The 21,481-nt window shown below is 41.1% G+C and overlaps 3 protein-coding genes and 1 long non-coding RNA gene across 4 annotated transcripts; 2 read left to right on the forward strand and 2 right to left on the reverse strand.

Annotated features, from left to right (window-relative positions):
* Window positions 1-647: 647 nt before the first annotated feature.
* Window positions 648-4,983, reverse strand: LOC120287023. The gene is made up of 5 exons (XM_039299663.1): window positions 4,849-4,983; window positions 3,415-3,926; window positions 1,762-1,969; window positions 1,535-1,664; window positions 648-1,214 (listed from the first exon to the last, which is right to left on the reverse strand). The coding sequence occupies exons 1-5, from the start codon at window positions 4,981-4,983 to the stop codon at window positions 919-921; spliced, it is 1,281 nt and encodes a 426-aa protein (XP_039155597.1). The 3' UTR covers window positions 648-918.
* A 3,646-nt stretch (window positions 4,984-8,629) lies between these two features.
* On the reverse strand, window positions 8,630-11,820 carry LOC120287024 (probable UDP-glucose:glycoprotein glucosyltransferase A). Its single transcript, XM_039299664.1, has 4 exons — window positions 10,250-11,820; window positions 9,914-10,016; window positions 9,787-9,817; window positions 8,630-8,769 (listed from the first exon to the last, which is right to left on the reverse strand). The coding sequence occupies exons 1-4, from the start codon at window positions 10,369-10,371 to the stop codon at window positions 8,630-8,632; spliced, it is 396 nt and encodes a 131-aa protein (XP_039155598.1). The 5' UTR covers window positions 10,372-11,820.
* Window positions 11,821-18,448: 6,628 nt separating this feature from the next.
* LOC104457053 (sugar transporter ERD6-like 7) lies at window positions 18,449-20,519 on the forward strand. Its single transcript, XM_039299665.1, has 11 exons — window positions 18,449-18,692; window positions 18,789-18,853; window positions 18,953-19,045; window positions 19,142-19,222; window positions 19,387-19,471; window positions 19,748-19,791; window positions 19,869-19,931; window positions 20,056-20,115; window positions 20,198-20,251; window positions 20,356-20,437; window positions 20,491-20,519. Exons 1-11 carry the CDS (start codon window positions 18,620-18,622, stop codon window positions 20,517-20,519), a joined length of 729 nt encoding a protein of 242 aa, XP_039155599.1. The 5' UTR covers window positions 18,449-18,619.
* LOC120287591 lies at window positions 20,519-21,455 on the forward strand. The gene is made up of 2 exons (XR_005545719.1): window positions 20,519-20,652; window positions 21,082-21,455. It is a non-coding gene; the product is annotated as an uncharacterized LOC120287591 (long non-coding RNA).
* The last annotated feature ends 26 nt before the right edge of the window (window positions 21,456-21,481 follow it).

Consider the following 21,481-nt stretch of genomic DNA (forward strand, 5'->3'; position numbering starts at 1 on the left):
TTCTCATTTTGAATAAGAAGAAAACATTTTCGTGACATCAGTGGACTTCGACCATGCTTAGAGCTTCTATAAAAATCTCTCTCTCTCTCTCTCTCTCTCATCCTTGCTTGCTTCCATAATTGATTTTCTCTATTTTTCATGGATCAATCAGTAATCCTCTACTTTATTATAAAATAATTACTTCCTATACTTGATTTCCCCCTTAAAATTATATTTTACCATTGGAAAGCACAGAAGATATTTTTAAAGATATCGAAGTACATTGTACTTACCACTTCACTTCTTTCCAATACTAATTTCGAAATCGGAGGAAAAAGAAAGAAGACGTTGAATTCTTTCACAAATGTTTAGAATTCATAATCACCGGACTTTACAGCTTCTTTTTTACCGTATTTACTTTTTAAAGGTATTTCACTTGAAATCTTTGGGTGTTTTATCAATCGCCGGATGTCCAGGTTAACAAAAATCATTTCAATTTTCAAAATTTGCAATTTTATTCCAAGGACTTTTAGTTAAATCTAAGATACAACATCGCTTCTCTAACCTTGACCTCAGCAAAGTCAAGTCAAGATGTCGCCCTCAACAAAAACTGATCTGAATCTTGCAGTTAAAATTACAAGCGAAATATACATATATACACACAATACTCAAAAAGAACTTGCCAGGACAGTTCAGCTCCAATCCCCAGCTGAAAGGTAAGAATTCACTTCTGTCATGTTGAAATCTATACGGATGTGAGGAAGCCATCACCCCAGAACACTCCTCTTCAACTCTAAACTCAAAAAAATCGAAGATTTACACAGAGATTGACGAAGACAGCATGCCCAAGATCACTCAACAGCAACAATAGCAGCAGCAGCAGCCAAGAAAAGAGCGGACAGAAAAGGAAGATATACATGTAATGTCATTCGACTTTGCTTAATGTATATTCGTTGTCCAGATGCCCTTTGAAGGTGGAGCAGTGCCTGTGATCTTTACGACCGTCTGGTGCTTGTGCTGTCGTCGCCTTTTCTTGGTAATTTTATTGTTGTTGCCGTCGCTTTCGTGGGAAGGGTTGTTTGCACATTTCGTTACGTCAACCTTTACGATGTGGTGATCCGATGTCCCTTTCAATGACAGGACCGAATACAACCCAGGAACGAACTTATATGGGCAATCTGGTGATGCTAGTATGTAGTCCACCCTCGTACCGTATTTGCATGTCCCTTGCATGCCTGAAATAGAATAAATGGTTTTGGATTACATATTCGGACAGTAGTCTCTCGAATAATGACTTTGGACTTCAATTTTTATTCCACGAATTTTCACATCAAAGGTTGTTATCGACACAATAATGACAATAACAGGCGTGTGTACATGTATATATTCAACGAGAGCATCATGCTTCAAATGTTATGAATTTCCGTCCATTCAAGCTAATCATGTGATCATCGAGCTAAAGGAGCATCATGCTCGAAAATCGCCTTAGATTAGCCATTTGACAAAGTGAAAAAGAAAAATTGAAAGATGGGAAAGCGAACGAGTGAGTTCTTACTTTGTCCTTTGGCAATGACGACCATGGACTCGCATTCTCCAGAGAAGTCCTTAGCATCTGTGTACTGCTTGCTCTTCAGAAACCTCATGACTTCAACCTTTGGGGTTGGTTTTCCTATCTCCTCATAGAACTATAACAAAAAGTGTCAGTGATTACACAAACGCCCTAGCTTAAGCTATCAAGTAATCGAGTTTCGCATGCTAATGATTAAAAGGGCATGTGCATACCTTGACGATGTCAGTCCACTGCTCTTGTGAGTAATCAGTCTCGTCAAGAGAGTTGAGGCCGCCGGCCAAGATGTGGGGGGAGTCACTCGACTGGATGATGGCGCTGACCTGCTTCATCCGCCAATTCTCGTCGAGATGATCCAGGTGGGTGCACTGGAAATTCACTTCCCCAACATGAGGCACTTCTATTGTCGCCTTCAGCACATTCCTGTGTAACCAAACACATCAAGTTCACAGCCACTTTGATTCCAGTCAATTTAATACGTTGATTGACTATATTACTATCAACTTTTTACATCTTTTTTTTTTTTTTTTTTTTTTCACGCAACAGAAATGCATAATCCCTCCACTGTTTAAGATGCGGCTTAATTAATCGAACGCAAAACTCTCAGAAATTGATCCATGACGAGCAATTGCTTGCTGTCTCAAGCAAGTTGATTCTATCTGGTCTGTCTTGCTTGAGAGAAATGTACCTTTCCTTGAAGATGAGTAGTCCTTGTACAGTCTTCAGGTCAAACATCTGCTTTGGCAAATACATAAAATAAAGCAAAGGCAAAATCCTGCCCACGTTACTGTCCTGCCTACATACACCTTACCCTGCCCTCATCTAACGGACGCACAGCTCTCATCCTTCATTTATCTTCCCAGCTCCTTATTTAAATACTAAAGAGCAAATATATATATATATATATGACTTAGCAGCTTCCTAAGCATTCTCTTGACTAAGTCAGCAATTAATGGAGAATGATCTTTAAAGCTGACTCTCTACCACCCACTAAATGCAACCGGAAATGAAAAAAGAGGAACGATAGATGACAATTGTATAGAGAACCCACATCCAAAATCATAGAAAGAAAATTGGGTTTTTTTCTTAATTTTTTTATTTTATTTTTAATTCTGACTGGCATTGCTCACAGCTGGTGCTGGGATCTTTGGACAGGCCCACCATCGGTGTTGCAGAGAGCTCTCCGTAAGCTGTCCGAAGGCGAAAGGCTGTAGAAGAAAAGCCTTACAGCCTTGGGCAGTTCTTGAATTTGGTGGTGGGGTTCTCGTGAATAATATTCTAAATTCTTTCCAGATCAATTCTTGGACAACTCCATTCAGATAATTCCAAACAGAGAAGCTAGAAAAGGGAGGACAAAAAAAGGCAAAATATAAACCAAGTGACGGCAAAATTTTCATCCACAAATTCTGATGGATGGCTAGGCAAAACTTACGTTTTTATTTTTAATTCTTTTTTTGGTAAAGACGTTTTTATTTTTAATTTTGGTCTTGCGAATTTTTATTATATCCAACTTACCTTAATTTCAACGAAAATTTTGATTGTCCGAAATGGATTTGCACTGTTATAGATGGGTCTACCGAAATTAATCTTTTTCACTTAGAAAAATGTAAGAACAAAATGATATAATATGCCCAAAGGGAATATTAATTATGACATATTATCAAACTTCACTCTCAACGATGGATGCCTTAAATAAATGAAAATATATTTAAAATTCGAAATCGCCCGGGAAGACCACTTGCTGAACGAGAAAGAGAGCATATCATCGTCACCATAATTACGAAAATGATAGCAAGAATAACAGGTAAAAAAATATATATGGAAATTAATAAATTAATAAATTAATAAAATAAAACAAAATGATGGACCTGAAATCGGTGTCGTCGAATATCTTCTGGACCTTCCAGTGCTTGATCGGCCACTGGGAGAGGACAGCGTTGCCGTACTCCGGCGCCCAGCTCTCGGCGAACGCGTAGCTCATCCCCAGCGCCGCCGCCAGCTCCGACAGCGGCTTCATCTCCCTCTCCTCCTCCGCCTTCACGTCCTGCAGCACCACTATGTCCGCGCCCAGCTCCCGCAGCACCTCCACCACCGTCCTCGTGCTCCTGTACGCCTGCCGGCCGCCGCGGGGGTCGCCGCCGCTAGCGCCGTTCTCGAGGCTCACCCTCGCCGTCGCCGGAGCCTTCCCTTTGAAGATTCGACCGATCGACGCTGAGGCCAAGGACGAGGAGTGGGGAGATGGAGAAGGAGAAGTCGGAGATTCGGCGGCGGCGGCGGCGGCGGCGGACGATTCGCTGAAGCTCAGGTTCCGCCGGCTGCGGAGGAGGGAGATTTCGTTGTCCGGCAGGTTGATGGAGACCCGGAGCTTCGATCTGGCGTCCTACCGGAGCGGAATCATCCGTGACGAAGCGCGGTTTTTGAACGGCGACGCTGTCATCGCCGGAGCTGATCTCGCCGCAAGGGTTTTCCTCCATTGGCGGGCGATTGGAGATTGAGCGCCGGCGGTTGGGAATCGCGAGGGGGGATCGATTTCGTTCTCTCTCGATCTCTACCTCCTCCGGACCCTCTCGAACCCTAGAAGACGGAGCAGCTGCTGATCGAGGAACTCGTGGCGCGAGGCTCGGATTCGCGCCGAGTTTTCAGAGATATCAGTTCGGCTCCGAGGGTAGAGATCCGAAGGCGGTGACGTCGGCAGCAAAGGCTAAGAGGACCCAAGTTAAGCCCAACAATGGGCCGGACCGATAAGTATAGGCCAAATAATGGGCCGGGCCATACGACAAACGCCTAAGAAGTGGGTAGAGGAAGGCCCAAACGTCCAGCGCGGCAAGGTGTGGACATTTTAAGGCACGAGGGGCAATGACCGGTTGAGGTCATTAAACTAGGCCGGGCCGAGACCCGAGATCAGGTTTAAGCAAAACACACAGGCCCACTCCATGCCTCCATTAAAATAATCGAACATAGCACTTATGGCTAGTACGTAATTTTCGGTAGTCTCCGAAAGCATCACGATAAAAAGTTCATCCATCAAAAAAATTTACAGCTTTTCCCTGTTTGACTACATAACCAAGTGTGTGTACTAGGGCATTCTAACAAAATCGGAACGTTGGCTTTTCACCTGTAGTTTTATCATTGAGGAAGAAATTCTACAATCAAACACGTCATTTCACGCATTTGCAAATAGCCCAGTTAAAATAAGATTACCCGGTCGATTAACAAAAACTAAGCAAAATGAATAGCCTGCTTCTCTCTAAAATTCTCGAGAAAATTTTAAATCTCTACCGGGGCTACCTTGCTTTGCTCACAGCCTCCCCAACCTCATTTTCTTGATGGTGTGCATCTCCATCCCCAATCTCGACAGCATACGCACACCATAACCACTTGGTTTTCCTTAGTTGATGCAATTCCAAAACGTTCTTTGCTGATAGTTGCCCTTCCATCCTCGATCAGGATTACACTTGGGATCAATCATGTCATGGCTGAATGAAACCATGCCTTACAGCTCTGACTTGGATTCAAGGTCAAGTTCCTCTACCGATGACTCATCACCCTGTGAACCCTGCGACTTATCTGAAGCCACTGCTTCTTGAAGCTCAGATTCATCTCTGAGAATTTTCGCAGTAAACGTTCTTGCCTCTAAGTCAAGATCAGGCCATTCAGAAACTATTCTCTTCGCACCCTGAGAGGACAACAAAACAAAATTACATCACAACTATACGAATCATTTTGGCAGTGGGAAAAGAACCCAACCTAATGAACTTACCTGAAGCTTGGGTTCCTTCGTCATAGGATTGTTGCAAAGATCAATGGTCTTTGCCTTGGATTTAGTGGCTGTACCACACCACGACTCACACCACAACCATTCTTGGGGTAATGAGAAGATAGGCACGGTGTGCTGAGCATAATTCGGGAGGTCCTGAAGCATGAGAGAGGGCGCTTAGACAAACAACTGATATGTTTATGCTCACGGATATTTAAGCAGTGCTTTTACAAATTAACACCTCGCAAGAATCTTTTTAGAAATTTACAGCTATAAGCTCGCAAAGAATATCTCATGCTGAAGAATTTGCAGTTTATTATCCAAGAACTGACCTGATCAAGATTGGACAGACTGTTTGGATCCTTGCTGAGAGATTCATAGAACACTCTCAGGTTATCTCCTGCCGCCGCAGTCTCTCGAAATTTCTCCAAATCAACAACGTACAGTGCACTGCAGAACGATATCATAATTAAAACCCATATATGATACCAATGGAGCCAAAAGGATCACGTGGACAGAATGGAACCGCCTAAAAAATCTACCTTATATGATATGGTCTTCCGCGTAAGTGCTCCTTCCAGAAACCCTGTTTTTGTGAGAAAATAAAAGAGCTTACTTAGGGATGTAGACAGCAATGATCTGAAAGGGCAAGAGCCTTCTATTGCTTGTAATAAAACACGAATAGATTGATCGGAAAAGGCAAAGGCATTCTATTGCTTGAAATAGAACACAAGAATAAATTGATTCAATATGTACTTGTCTCCAAAAGCGATATCCATCCATCTCCTTGTTGTTGTCACAAAAAGGAGTATATGCAAGCGGTCTTCCTTTCATATCCATGTCATAAAGTTCTCCCATGTCTGCTCGCACCACCTGATCTGCATCAACAAATATAACCTGTTGCAAAGAGGGGTCAATAGAATTTAGATGTCACAGAGAACTGAAAATAGCATGAGTAGACAGTCAAAGGCAAAGTCATTAGATATCACATGCTTACCTTCTCTAGAGAAACGGAAAGATAACATCTAGGAACAAAATTTTATATGCCCATATAATCCTTTGCTTTTCCTTCTGCTTATGTAGCCATGTAGGCCACTTGTAGGTGATTAATGCATAATTGTTTACACCTAAATTTTAACGGCCCGTTTAGTCATTAAAAGTTAGGGTTTAATTTTATCAAAAAAAAAATATTAATTAGATAGCATATAGATTTAGGTACATTTTATTTTAATTGGCATTTTATTTATTTATTTTTTTGGTCGAATTTTATTTTTTTTATTTATTTATTTAGACCGGTGCGGATGGGTTCAAATTGATCGGATTAAGCCCATAAAGACTACAAGTTAGCCGTTTTTTCAAATTAAGATTTGAAATGAGGATTTTTGGAATTTAAGAAAATCGGGTTACAATCTTATCTTTAAAAATCAGTAGAAGATATTCGGGAGATAAAGAAAAGGATTTTCATGATAGTAGGGGTTATAAGCAATCTTCGTGAGAGATGAAATATTTGCAAAAGATTGCATTTTGTTTTCCTTATATAAGGAGTGCACGGAAAAAGGAAAAATGGGGGCTTTTTCTAAGGGATTCTCTTCGTCGAAGGCTTCAAAACAAAAAAAGAAAAAAAAAAAAAAGTGAAAAAGGGCAGCAGAACAGTGACAAGAGAGAGAGAGGGGAAAGAAAGGTAAAAAGTAAAAAGGCAGAGGTGAGGGGACGTTTACTGTTCATCGTCTCCCTCACGCTCGCCGGCTCTGTTTCGCCTTCCACCCGCAGCCACGAAGCCCGCCGGACGCCGAACCTCTTCACCTACCGCGCCGCAGCCTCTGCAACTTCCATCCGCGAAGACCCCCGCACCCACCGCCGCTCCGCCAGCATCCCGATCGGCGACCGACGTTGCCCGCCGGACGCTGCAGTATTGCCACACCGACGCCGCCTGGAAGCCGAGGCCAGCCGCGGCCACCTCGCTCGAAGCCCCGCCGTTTTCCGCCCAAGCTCTCCCGTTCGTGCCGCGCCAACCCACGATTTCGGTGACCCGTTGCCGCCCAACGCCTCCCGGTGCCGTGCCGACCCAAGATCCTGCTGTTCGTTGCCGCCGGAGACCGTCTTCGTAGCCGATCGACCCACGCGGGCCCGACGCTGAGCCCCGCCTTGCGTCGCCTGTCCCCGATCCGCCCGCGAAGCCGCTCCACCTGCAGATCTGTGACCCAGACGCCCGTGGAGCCGCTCCGCCTGCAGATCCGAGCCCACCGCAACACTGTGACCAGATTCCCCGAGTTGCAGTCCCATTCGCTGCCCTGCCGTCGGAGCCGAGCACCTGCGCCCGCGACGCCGGCCGAGATCTCGCCTGCCGCTGCTCCTCACGACACCACCGCTCGCCGCCGATCCGCTCGCTGCTGGTCCTCATCGCCGGAGCTCCGACGATTAACTCCCGGTGGACCTCCTCGAAGACCCACGGTTCCACGTGGGAAAGGAAAGAAGAAAAAAAAAAACAAAAAAAAAGGAAAAGGGATTTAGGTAGATTTTTTATTTTATTATTATTGCTTATCCAGTTATAGTTTTTTTATTTTCCTTTATATATGGTTTTGTTTAGTAGAATTGTTTCTTGAGATTCCAACATGAAAGTGCCCTTAAGCTAGGGATTAGTAGTCCGATTTTCGTGCCCGAAATCCGACTTTCGCAATCACTTCTGAATCGAAATCCAATCTCAAGAAACTCGAGATTCGATTTGCGATTTAATTTAAAATCGACCAACCCGATCGAGATTCGATTTGCGATTTAATTTAAAATTGACCAACCCGATCTCATGCGCGAGATATGGTTCGTCAATTTTTGGATATCAATCTTATCTTATTTGGTTTGACGAGGTTTACTGTCGTCAAGTTGGTTGAGTCAATCTTATTTTTGTAAAAAGAAAAATCTAAAAAATATTTAAGTTAGGATTAGATTTGCTTTAGAATATTTCATGTTTTAGGGATAAAATTGCAATCTTATTTCGAATTTTAAATAAATAAAAAATCCAAAAAAATGCTGAATTAGGATTAGATTTTTATCTTTTATCTATTTCGAATTTGATAAAAAAAAAAAAAAAAGATGCATTCAGTTTGGATGTTAGTTAGTTTTAAATTTGAGTTGCATGTTTAGTTATTTGGCAATTTTAATTTCGAATTTTATAAAAAACACAAAAAAAAGACATCATGCATATGTCATATATAATTAGGACATTGTCATGGCATATTAGATTAGAATTGCATGTTTCATTTTAAGTTTAGATCAATTTTCTAGATAGATTGCATTTTAGATTTAGATAATGTCTTATTTTAAATTAGGATTTAATATGACTTAATCCAACCACTGGGGTTCGCCAGTGGGCCACCCTTCCAACTTGGAAGGGGGAGGTGAGGTTCAAATCCCACCCTTCTCGGGGATGGGGGTAGAGACGCGTAAGTTTCGAGTGGGTTGAGGCGCGAGTCTGCGAGTGAGTGTAAGTAGGCGTAAGTAGAGACAAAAAAAATATGATTCCCTAGTTTAAATTAGATAGAATCTTAATTTCATAAAATTTGTCTTAGGATAAATTAGTTGCAATTTCTAGGATAGATTGCATTTTTAAAATAAAAAATGTCATTTGCATGTCATATAGAATTAGATTCATGAAATGCATGTCATTTTAGTGATTATTGTTAGGTTCATTTCTAATTAGAAATTGTCCGTCATTAGATTAGGTCATTTAATAAATGTCGCGTGACATATAGCTCGCGTATTAAATTATATGCCGCATGTCATCTTAGTTTAAATAATTTTGTATGTCATCGCATCGCATTGCATATCATTAGAATTAGGTCATTTAGATTGCATTTAATTATTGCATTTCTTCATGTCATATAGTTTAGGTCATGCTGCCATGTCATATTAGATTATTAGAATGCATCGCATGATTTTCATTAAGAAAAGCGAAAACATAAAATTGAGTAATTGCTTGTTAATTAAAAACCATATCTAGGGTTGTTGATGTGGATTTTAATTTAACACTGTAGATGCTTTCGTTGCTTTGAGGTAAATCCTGCATTATTTAATTATTTTCTTGGGTGTTAAATTGATGGTTTGTACACCTGCATGAACACCTCACATGTTAGGGAATTAGTTTAAAATCAATTCAAGCTGCCTACAAAACATTTGTTTTCAAAAATAAAAGAAATAGTACTGAAAGGGCGTTAGAAAAATCTAACGTAATCAAGTCCCCGTGCCCAAATCTCTGGTTCCTAGAAGTAAAAGTGAATCTCCCGTTACTTTACTTGGATTTCTAATCGACCCACCAAAAAATAGATTAGTGGCGACTCCTAGTTAAAAATCAATTGCATATTAACAATTCAAACCTAAGTCGCGAATTGGTATGGGCTTGGGAGAGCCCGAGTTAAGTCTAAGCTTATCCATTAGCCAAACCCTAGGTGGTTCACACCCCGAAAAAAATTGGTCGCGACAATAATCAAACCATACTCATGAGCCATATGTGGGATCACATCCTAAGAAGTTCAAAGCAGAAAAGTATGCAAGTATAAATCAATACTTCTCATAGTTTTAGCAAGGGTAGAGGCTGCTAAGAGAGACACAGAACAAACCTTAAATTGTGGGGAGAGATAATTCTTTATGAACCAGAATTTTACAGGGCGCTGTGTATTCTTGAGGACACTCAAGATCATGATTTTCAAAAAACGTTCATACCTGCCATGAGATGCCATGAAAATGTTAAAGCTGGGACAACGAAGCAAAACTATTAGTCCTATTGCAAAGTACCACAAATGTTTTAATTTGCACTTGATACCAATTGTTATGTCCAATAACAATTATATGTTACGAAAATTACTTCAGGACGTGAAGTAAGTTTACAAATAAATATTAAGTTATGCATGCAATATTCTCAACAATATAAGAAAGATCCTAATAGGAATTCTTACAGGTGTCCAGAAGCAATAGAAAAAATGTTAATCGGGTGCAGGGGAGACTGCTTGATTGTGCCTCTAGCATCCATGTCTTCTGGCTTGATGTTCGGGAAGGTTACAAGAGAACTAACCGCCATCTCCTAAAAGCTGCACAGCAGAAACTATAGAGTTATCCTCAGCTTGACCTCTGGCTCTCTCTTTCTTATCTGAATCATATAAAGAACCTCCACCATCCTTCTCAGCCTCAATGATCTCGCAATGGGAAAACTCAAATGAATGATCAGCTGAATTCATCACATGAAGACTTTCAGCATTCATACTGGCAGGAGAATCATAAAATTCGAAAGGAAATACAGACTCAGCCTTGCTTGATGTTTGTGTATTGGCAGATGGTGTGCTCTTCCAAATGACAAAGTATTGTAGGACGAGAATGGAAGCAAGCAAAAAGACAAGTGCTGGCCATAATTTCCGAATGGCATTGCGATTTAGAAGTATGCAGGCAGCGAGAAGTGCAATATATAGCATTGGAATGGCATTTAACAAAGCAAAGGAGGCAAGGAGCAAGGCCACCGTGTTTATTTCGAGGCCAAAGAGATTAAACATGTTCTCCATCCAAAAATTTATATAGACTATGAAGATTGTCTTCTGCGTTTCAAATCTCTCCCTTCTCATGGTGATAATCATTTTCTTGTTCCATTTGTGGCTTTCGTTGGTGATTCCCCAAATATATCCAAAGGAGTATTTTCTAGCACTGCCACCCCTAGAGCCTCAAGCTTTGGGTACATTATTTGATGCTTGAGAAAAACCAGAGGCTGAGGAAGACAAATTGTTTCTCACGCCATTTTGCTTCCCAAGGAATTGCAGGAGAATCTGCAGGTGGTTTGCTTTCCCTGTTTGAATTAGAAAAATCCCTAAACACTTCTGCCGATACAAACAGAGGGCAAGGTTCTCAAAATGTGAGTTGGTACTTTTTGCAACCAACGGAAGACATTGTATTGAAGGATACAAGTAGATATCACCAGCACTTTTCCCACTTAAACCCAATTCTAGACCCCAAAAGCCTGACTGAAATAACTCAAAACCCAAGAACTTGGCTAAACTAAAGTCGTTCTGTCCAGGAAACATTCCTGCCTGGGCACCCCACATCTGAAAGAAATATTCTGTCATCACCAGAATTCCTGTATAAAGAAGGAATAACTTTGATGGGATTCGAGATGCTTTAGGTAAAAGGGAACAAATGACAAGACCGAGCAGATAAAGGAAACCAAAGAGACTAATTGGTGACGATGATGCATAGAACACTGCTATATACACTACGTTGTCACCGGGTCAAATGAGGAAACCTTGAATAAATCCAAGGGCTCCAAATTCCATAAGTTTGAAGTCATCAGATTGAATATACTTGCTCTGTCTCCTCTCGTAGCTGTAAAGCTGCATCACAATCAGTATTGCAATAGACTGACAAATATTGTGCAATAGCAAAGCTTCTGAGTTGTAGGCCAAGTAAAACTGAAGATCAATCAACCCCGACAACCACATCTCAAGGGTGGAGAAATTGCTTGAGCTGTATATGAAGATAAACATAGTGATCGCATATACTTTTAATGGAAACAAAAAATGTCTTCTCGTCCTTTCAATGAGTTGTCTTCCTATGATCCAACATAGGAGGAGCAAAATGTAGCCAAACGATATGCAATTGGGTGTCACCAAGTAAACTGTTACGAGAATTGTCAAAAAAAAGCAATATACGTGCCACACGAGCAATATACAGATAGAAACTTCTGCCCCATTGCACCAAGAAACGACGCGATCCTTCTCTCTGGAAAATTGAAAGTATATTCCATTTTAGAAATGGCAAACCGTGTCTATATGTATAAAGAGATGACTGAGTGATACATTGATTGATAGCATATTACTAGCTTTTTTCAGATTTGATGCACCACGAGTCGAATGCACTGATGGGCAAACGAACAGAACCACCGTGTCTATGCAAGTATGCTGACTAGTATAATGCCAAGCCAAACCTTTACATGAAGAGATTCGCCAGTAGAAAGTCCAAAACAAGTAAGGGCGACGATGCTGAATATCGAGCTAAATAGCGTTAAATATCATGAATGCCTTCAGAGAAAGTAAAGACACGGTTTGAATCCAAGTAGCTCAAGCTTCGAGCCATCAAAAGTCGACAGTTGGAAAGGTCCCCTGAAGTTTGCAGCCTGGGGGCCACCTGTAATGAGGTTCAGAACTAGCGAAATTGGCATATGTGCAGCCTCTAATGGAGCATTTATTCTCATTCCCTGTGCCTCCAGTGAAGGACAAGCAAGATTACCGTCGGTTACGAGATGTGGAGCGGACCCTGCCACCTCTCCTGATCTGACAAGGCCGATAGGAATAGCAGGTAGCTTGTCAGATTCAGCTCTGCTCATCATCATCTTAAACCACAGGCGCAAGCACAGTTAGCATCACAACTCAAAGTTGAAACTACGTTGTTCGACTAGAATGCACACCGCGACTATCATGTTGTCATTGTGTCACTGGCAGTGTGTTCTACCAATGGTAGCAATTATGATCATCTAAACATACAATTACTATCGAAAGAATATTCATGTCCTCTGAAGGAAGACTCGATGAGGCAAATAAAGTTTTGCCATGCCTCGTGCCGTAAGCCGACAAAGGTACCTGCGCTATCGAACGATGCACGTATTTAAACTAGTGCAGATGACAGAATTCACCAAGTAAATTAGTGTGCACAAGCAGGTAATTTATATTAAGAATCTGATCAAGTTGGTAAGTAGCTTTCAGATTGAGATGAACAGTTAAGCTCATCGCCAGAGTAGGTACTATGTTTGACGCGATGGAGAAAAAGTAAACAATATGACACAGAAACATCTCAAGAATCGAGTTTCTTGATGAGAAACTAAAGGTTCCGTAGTTCGTCACGCTCACTGGAAAATCATCCTGACGAGAAAGACCATTGTGACAGGAGACTGTAGAGCTGTCTCTTCCTGTTCATTTGACATTTGTTGCTCGGCTACACCATGAATGGAAGGCAAGAACAGTCGAAACATCACATAACAAAGTGTTCAAAGTACGACAACTAGACTCGTCTAATGGACGGCAAAATTCATAGGCTCAACATCAAGGTCTCCATAAACCGACTTCCAGAAGCAAACAATAATAAACAGATGGCCTCACTTAGAAGAGCCCTCGGTAAGTGGCTCGAGGAGATGGAAGAAATTCATGGAAAAACGTCCCCAAGTGAAAGGTGAGCAGAGGACAATTCGGGCGTAAATTGTGGATCAATTCTGCTTGTGGAGGACCTGAGTATTGACAATGCGATGCACCTAAGTTGAGATCATGTGGCACGGATTGCTCAAGCTGTATATGAAGATAAACACAGTGATTGCATATACTTTTAACAGAAACCAAAGGTGTCTTCTCATCCTTTCAATGGGTTGTCTTCCTATGATCCAACATAGGAGGAGCAAAATGTAGCCAAACGATATGTGATTGGGTGTTGCCAAGTAAACTGTTAGGAGGATTGTCAAAAAACCACACAAGCAATACACATATAGAAACTTCTGCCCAGTTGCACCAAAAAACAATGTGATCCTTCTCTCCCAAAATTGAAAGGAAATTACATTTTAAAAATGCAAATTATAAATACCTGTTGTATAATTTAGAAAAACCATAAACAAAATTTTCCTCTATAAACCTCTACAAATGAATCTGGCATTCTGAATAGTGCATAACTAGCCAAAAGTCTGCCACCATATCTAAATAGATAAAGTCCAGTCATTACTCGCATGCTATTAAACCAGCTAATAATCAATTTTCATGCAGAAACTCCAGGGGGGGATTTAAAGGGTGTGTTCCTGAAACGAAAGGGAGGAGTCTTGAGCATATTCAAGCAGGCATCAACAGAGAATGAAAATGGCAGCACTCCAAGTCATTTACTCAAAAGAAAGCAGCAAGTGACGACTCAAAATCGACAAAAGGGATGGCTCATTCAAATCGAGCATGCTGGTGGAGTAGGGAAAACGAGACTCAGCTATCGTTTCGGTTCCGTCTTAAATAAAACCAAGCAACGGAGTTCCCAGAGAGAAGTGTTTGACCACGAATATCCCTACTCGGCTTGGCGACGACGGCCAGAAGGTGAGCCTGAACCGAAATGAGCTACGGTCGGACGCCTTGACATTGCACCGAGCCAGGATCATCGAGATAAAAGTGGATCGAACCCAAAGAAAACTCACCACGTGCTCCAGGGTGTTGGCTGGAGATCGCCAGTTTATGTTGGGGATGGCCGGGGAACGCTTGTCCGAGAACCAAGTTCGGTTCCTGGGTCTCTGCTTTCTCTCAGTCCATCCCTCCGCTCACTCTCTCTTCTCTGGCTCGCTCCTTCTCACTCTCTCTCGAGCTCACCTTCTCACTCTCACTAGCTCTCTCTCTCTCTCTTGGTTGCTCTACCTCGGCCTAACAAACCCAAAAAGACCGGAGAGACGCACCCCCCCTCCCCTTCGCCTTTCTCTCCCATTTATCTCATTTCTGTCCCTTTCTTCAAGGACGAGACCAGCTGGCTTCGTACCGCACGACATTCCTAGGCGACCGTCGCGCGCAGAGAATATTCCATGTGGCCATAAACAAATTGAATTGATTTATATACGCTGTGCAGAACCACAAAAGTCTAGAGGGGGCAAGTAGTTGTTTTATGTACTCTATGTTGATATCTAGGGAAAAAAAAATTTAATTATAGGTGATTCACCCCTGCCCTTCCTTAAAATAAATAATTTATAATCTATATTACATAAAAAGGTGCCATTACATTATTTTTATTACTTGAGTGTCATGACTTAAAATTTTTTAAAAAAAAAAAACCTTTACTTGAGTGCCATCACTTTTAATAGATCATTTAAGTGTTGTAACTTTTAAATAATGTTTACCATAAGTGCCATGTCACGTCGGATTTCCTTATTAATGAAAAATTACAGCACTTAAGTGATCCATTATGACATTTAAATGATTGAATAAAAAGTTATGGTATTTAAGTGGTTGTTGTACAAAAGTTATGACATTTATAGTGTCTTTTTCTTCTAATACATTTGAAATTCAAATCTCACTATGTACTTATAAGATTAGCATATTTGTTTTGTCTAAGTTTTTTGTGAAAAAAATATAACGAAATACACCTTATTTCTCATCCCGTGACCACTTACCTCTTCTTTTGAACATAACAAATATCTACACGAATTCTACCATTCAAAAATCACTTTTGCAGTCTACTCAAACCGTAAGGAAGATGCTAAAATGAGTTTACATGGAGGGGCAAATTAATGTTCTCAATGTGGGGTTTTTCTTGGTAGTATGTGAATGATATTTATCAAAATGAAAATATGTGAGTGGCTATTAGATCAAGAGTAAGATATATTTTTATTTTTCCCTTTCTCGAGCAGGCCACAGCTATATATCCTTGCTGGATTTGTTGGCCCATTCCGAATCGTGAAGTGAAAGAAGACGGAGATGCAGCAAATGTGGACCAATAAAGTAGTTGGAGAATGGTGGTTGGATATTTTTGGCTAATGTGCTCTGCAACTTTATGGTCCATTCCGTTGTGCCTGTGAATTCTTTCCCGTCGGCTGGCTTCATGGTGGCTGAATACTTTAGATTCATGGGCCTCGGCAGTACGTGACGTCCTTAGTAGAAAGTAATTCTGTCCACCTCTTGCCTCTATAAATTGCCATTTTCCGCAAAATTGGCCACTATGGAAGGATGAAAAGCATCCCTTTTTCAAATTCCTGCTATCTAGTCTTACCATTTGAGCAGACATCAAAAGCGTCACTGACCACAAAGGAGGCTATATGCATGCTTTTTGTTCGCATATGTAGTGGTTCTTTTAAAAAATAGAAAAGGAAGATAATGTGTCCCCAGAAGAAGGTCCGGCCGATATTATCTTGTGCTCATCGTCCAATTGGAAAAAAAAAGGGTTTTGGTCAAGAAAATTCCCAAAAGAAAAGTAATGTTCTAGCAGAACAGTTCTTTTTCTTGATAGTTTCTTATTGCACCAAAGAGATAAGACACTATTAATTGAGATCTTATCTTTCTTACACGATAAACGTGGGTTAAAGTTGAAGATAACAATGCCTCCATGGAAAAATGGACAGAACTTAATTACTTTCAGGTTAGAAAAACACTCTGGTTTTCCTAGCCGGTGGTTGGCTGAAAAAGATAGAACTTTGTCCGTGGTTTTTACTTTGTCTTTATCCAGAGCCGTGTCATTGAGAAAATCAGTTCCGTGTTTTACTTACTCCTTGCCAATAAAGAGCGATGCAGCCCTTTACATCTGTGATCCTGCTGTATTCGGAGACTCTGTTCCATTAGTGATTCCAATACCATTAACGGAGGCGAGTCAGAAAAGCAAAGAGTTGCTTGCCAGTTTGCAAGACTGAGGTCCGCGAGGAATTCCTAGAAACCGCGAGTATAAACCAGTCGGAGATAGGGTTTCCGTATTAGCACTTGGGGTTTCTCATTTCGAGTAATCCATATAAAGCAAGCAGACTAGCCACGTTGGAAAGAGAACTTATCTTCTCTGGAGCTAGTTTCTTGTCGTAGTCAGATAGGGAACGAAGGAGCATTTTTGTAAGGCGAGCTAGCATGGCGATTAACGAGGACATTGAAAATCAAGAAACTGGGGACAGAGAAGGAGTAAGAGAGCGGCTCCTCGTGCGGCAAGAGAAGGACCGAGCTGGCAAAGATGAAGGAACCGATAAGGGTCGTCCGTGGATGGTCTATTTCACCACATTCGTTGCGGTTTGTGGTTCCTATGAATTCGGGGCCTGCGTAAGTAGGAAATGCAATTTCTTTTTGAAAAGTCCAGGTCCAATAGTAGTGGTTAAAATGAAAAGGATGTGATTAATTGAATCTAATGAGAAATTGTTTCATTGGATTTTCAGGCAGGTTATTCATCACCAACTCAGGATGCTATAGTGGAGGAACTTAGTCTCTCTACAGCTGAGGTATGTCGAATTTACCTGCGAGTGTTAAGAAGCACATGTCGCGTTGTCTTTGTTCGTTGCTTCGATTCAATATCGGACTTATCACTGAAGGCGCCCTTATACAAGAAAATCAAAGTAATGATCTGCTCATATTCCGGGTCCATAATATGGACGAGTTATATTATCATAAACTTTATAAACCAGACTCTCTAAAAAATAAGGATGTTGGCTTTGAGGTAGAGATACTTCTTTCTCTAGACATCTTATTCTTTCTGCATTGTAACAAGTGAAATGTATACCGAATTTTCGCATTGAGTTCCATTGTTGGACACCTCAGGACAAGAAAACCAAAAAATGGGGAGATTTAGATTGGGTATCGTCAGCTGAAAATTGTGACTGCATATCATTCAGGTTTCTGATCGAAGTGATAGGTTTGTTCAGAATAGCTTTCCACTGAGATTCTCGGACATTCGGTGACTTATAGCATCGTTAGCTAGATGGTAATTGAAGTTCTTGCTCTCACTGAACTCAAGCTGATTTGCAGTTACTCTTTATGTGTCTTTCAACAGTATTCAGTCTTTGGATCGATACTGACATTCGGTGCAATGATTGGTGCAATTACCGGAGGACCAATCGCTGATTTTGTTGGCCGTAAATGGGTAAGCAGCAAACGAGTGCGTCTTTCACAATGTAAAACAGAACAGTGTTGCTCAAGACTTTTTTTGAGTTTTAGCTTTGGGATTTAGTCGTATCATGGACGGAGGACGTGACAACATAAACATTTCCTCAAAATGCAGACAATGAGAATAGCGAGCGCTCTTTGTGTAGCAGGATGGCTTGCTATTTACTTTGCTGAGGTGTGTCCATATCCTATTTACAAGCCTTATCATACATGAAGATCAATTAGTCGCATAAGAACTTCAAGTCTCATCAACTCTCTGTTCTGTTTAATTTTGAGTAAATTAGGAGCACTTGCTCTGGATATCGGAAGATTGGCCACGGGATATGGAATGGGAGTCTTTTCCTATGTGGTAATTCCTCACTTCGTACCACACACATTTGATGTAGCAAGTTGTTCTACGAGAACATGCTGGATTCGATTCACAGTGACAGCATGAAGCTCTCTCTTGGTTTAGATTGGTTAATCTTTTTCTAATTTATGTCCAGGTACCAATATTTATAGCTGAAATTACACCCAAAAATCTCCGTGGGCTTTGACTGCTGTCAATCAGGCAAAGATTTTGTATGAACATTCTCGGTTAAAATTGCAAGCATGGAGCTATTGGCAAAAGGCCTTAGCTTGTAGCAAATTTTGCCCTCTTGCAAGTGCAAGATGGTGTATATATGTACATCCTACAGAACCAACTAGGCCTAACATGTTCTCTTCTCTCCACAGCTTATGATCGTTGCTGGAGTGTCCGTTTCCTTCATAATCAGGACAGTATTAGCTTGGAGGGTTTTGGCATTAATTGGTAAAACAGAAAAAGTAGCATAATTCAAGTTTAGTGCCAATCTTGCATAGAAAAATCCAAGTCTGAAACCACCTTGAACATCTGCGGTTTATGCAGGTCTAATCCCCTGTGCAGTCCTACTGTTCGGCCTGTTTTTCATTCCAGAGTCTCCTAGATGGCTGGTAACAAATCAAGATGAACACCAGACTCTTCTTATCTGAATTGTTGGAAGAGAGGGATTTGTATTGTTGGAATGAATTTTAGGATTCTGCCAAATGCAGGCGAAAACGGGCCACAAAAAGGAGTTTGAAGCCGCACTGCAGAAACTCCGTGGAAAGGATGCAGATATTTCTGAAGAGGCTGCTGAAATACAAGTAAAAGGCTTTAAGTCTATACTCATTTCATCTTAGTGCCTCAACTTTATAAGTACGAATAGCTGACGGAATGATCAAATTTGTTTTTCTTGACAGGACTACATCAAAACTCTTCAACTGCTCCCAAAAGCCAGCATTCTCGATTTATTTAGGAGAAGATATCTGAGCTCTGTCATCGTAATCTTCTCTCTGTATTTACTGCTATGTATCCAATAAAGTCCCTCCTTCGTTGATTTCTTGGAATGCCCTGTGGATCGGGGAGTATGCAGTAGTTGTACTTTTGGTGATATTTCCCATTGTTGTTCTTTTTTTTGCTGACAAATTTGTTAAATTTTGGCCAGATTGGTGTTGGATTGATGGTCGTCCAGCAGTTCGGAGGGATAAACGGTGTCTGTTTCTATACAAGCAATATTTTCGAGGAAGCAGGTATAAAGTTCATAGCAAGAAGCTCTTGGGCACCACAATAACGAAACTATGCATTGCATTTTATGATTCCAGAACGGATAACCAAATAAAAAGCAAAGCAAGGGTTCCAATTTATAAAATCAGTTAATATTCAAATGGGTTAGTAAAATTCACAATGTCGAATGCTTTTGGTCTACTTAATTATCACTGAATGAGCTGTTCACATAATTTAGTGTTGAATCTCACAAGCAAGGTATTAGTCTCGCCTTTATAATCGCATTTGTACAATCTCCTCAGGTTTCTCCTCCAGCGTTGGAACCATAACTTATGCAATCCTCCAGGTCTGTAATTCTCGCCCTTTCCTTTTGTTGGGGATCTATTTTTATACACGTCACGCTTAAAGAGTAAATTTTTGCAGGTTATTGTCACGGCTATTGGCGCTGCACTGGTCGATAGAGCTGGAAGAAAGCCCCTTCTCTTGGTAAAATAGATGAAAGCTAAGAAATCATGTCTATAGTAACAAAGCTTTTCTGGTTCTGCCCCTTTCGCGAGTTCTGCAACTCGAACCATAACCTTCTCTCTCTCTCTCTCTCTCTCAATCGCAGATCTCGGGGACAGGATTGGTCCTAGGATGCATAGTAACTGCCCTTTCATTCTTTCTAAAGGTAAATACTATCAGTCCTAGTATCTTCCTTCTGCTTTGCAATGCTTGTCAACCAGTAACTTTTTGAGAATCTTCTGAGCCAGGTTCATGATCTGGCAGCTGATGCTGTCCCGATACTTGCCGTCACCGGCATTCTGGTAATAATCTCACCTTCCTTGATCTCTTTCTGGCTCTATCTGGTTGGCCGCCACAACAACTCTCCACTATTAATTTTTCTGTTCTGTTTTTTTCCAATGCTCAGCTATACATAGCAGCATTTTCCGCTGGAATGGGCGCCGTTCCTTGGGTCGTGATGTCCAAGGTAATCCTAAACATCCCCCGAAGTTTCATGCTTATCAAATTAAAGGGCCGTTTCCGTAACTGGTGTTGTTACGAGTGTTTCAAAAAAAATTTCCGATCATGTAATGTGTTGCTGGTGTTCAGATTTTCCCCATCAATATCAAAGGAGTAGCTGGAGGGTTTGCAACACTAGTAAACTGGTTCGGCACTTGGGCAGTTTCCTACACTTTCAACTACTTAATGAGCTGGAGCTCCTATGGTACGACTCTGCTGAAAACTCTCTTTGAACTGTTGCCCTGGCAGGAGCTCGATAAACATTTGTTATATTGGAACATGAGTTGTTGCGCGAATTCAATCAAACTATAGACTTGAGACTTAGCTTTTCCTGAAAACTTCAATCCTATTTGGAGCTGGAGGTGTCTGCCACTCTGTTCTGCACGGTCTCGAATGCATATTCAGTCCATTTATTTCAATCAATGTGTTTACGGCAACTTCTACCTAGATTTGAATATCACGAAAATTGAGTCGATGTGTCATTTAGAAAAGAAAATAAGTGAATTGTGTCTTTCTACATAATGATTAATAGACAGGTAGCATATATCAAAGCATTCTTCCCATGAGAAAAATGTCAGAATATGCTTCCGCAAAACTTGTTGAAAGCAAATAACTATGCCGGCTTGCTTCACAGGTACCTTCCTTCTTTATGCGGGGATTAACGCTGCAGGGATGGTGTTCGTGATCACGGTGGTCCCTGAAACGAAAGGGAGGAGTCTTGAGCAGATTCAAGCAGCTATCAACAGAGAATGAAAAATGCCTGCACTCTTCCATGTAGTCCCATTTGAGCTCACATGGCACTCGCAATACCACACATTCGAAGATGGAAAATGATTATGAAGCAGGCAACAGCATCCTTCATAAAACGACGTTATTGTTGAGATCTATCAGTTCATTTATAGAGTGGTTTTATTGCAGGAAAGAGATAGGGTTATTTTATAGGAGAGTGATTGATTGATCTACGAGAATAATATTTCAATTGCTAGTGAAAAAGCGTGTATTGCTTTATTTTTGTGAATGCGAATCATTACACC

This window comes from Eucalyptus grandis, chromosome 8 (genome assembly GCF_016545825.1).
Source record: "Eucalyptus grandis isolate ANBG69807.140 chromosome 8, ASM1654582v1, whole genome shotgun sequence".
Lineage (NCBI taxonomy): Eukaryota > Viridiplantae > Streptophyta > Magnoliopsida > Myrtales > Myrtaceae > Eucalyptus > Eucalyptus grandis.

Coding starts and splice junctions, on each gene's coding strand:
- LOC104457053 (XM_039299665.1), top strand. CDS start 18,620: ATGATCGTTGCTGGAGTGTCCGTTTCCTTCATAATCAGGACAGTATTA. Junction 19,792..19,868: donor TAACTTATGCAATCCTCCAG/GTCTGTAATTCT, acceptor AAATTTTTGCAG/GTTATTGTCACGGCTATTGG. Junction 20,252..20,355: donor TTGCCGTCACCGGCATTCTG/GTAATAATCTCA, acceptor TCCAATGCTCAG/CTATACATAGCAGCATTTTC.
- LOC120287024 (XM_039299664.1), bottom strand. CDS start 10,371: ATGGCGGTTAGTTCTCTTGTAACCTTCCCGAACATCAAGCCAGAAGAC. Junction 9,818..9,913: donor ATCTCTCCCCACAATTTAAG/GTTTGTTCTGTG, acceptor TGAACTTCTTAG/GATGTGATCCCACATATGGC. Junction 8,770..9,786: donor ACATATGGCTCATGAGTATG/GTTTGATTATTG, acceptor ACTCACTCGCAG/ACTCGCGCCTCAACCCACTC.
- LOC120287023 (XM_039299663.1), bottom strand. CDS start 4,983: ATGGAAGGGCAACTATCAGCAAAGAACGTTTTGGAATTGCATCAACTA. Junction 3,927..4,848: donor AAAATGAGGTTGGGGAGGCT/GTGAGCAAAGCA, acceptor CCGCTCCGGTAG/GACGCCAGATCGAAGCTCCG. Junction 1,215..1,534: donor CGTCATTGCCAAAGGACAAA/GTAAGAACTCAC, acceptor ATTCTATTTCAG/GCATGCAAGGGACATGCAAA.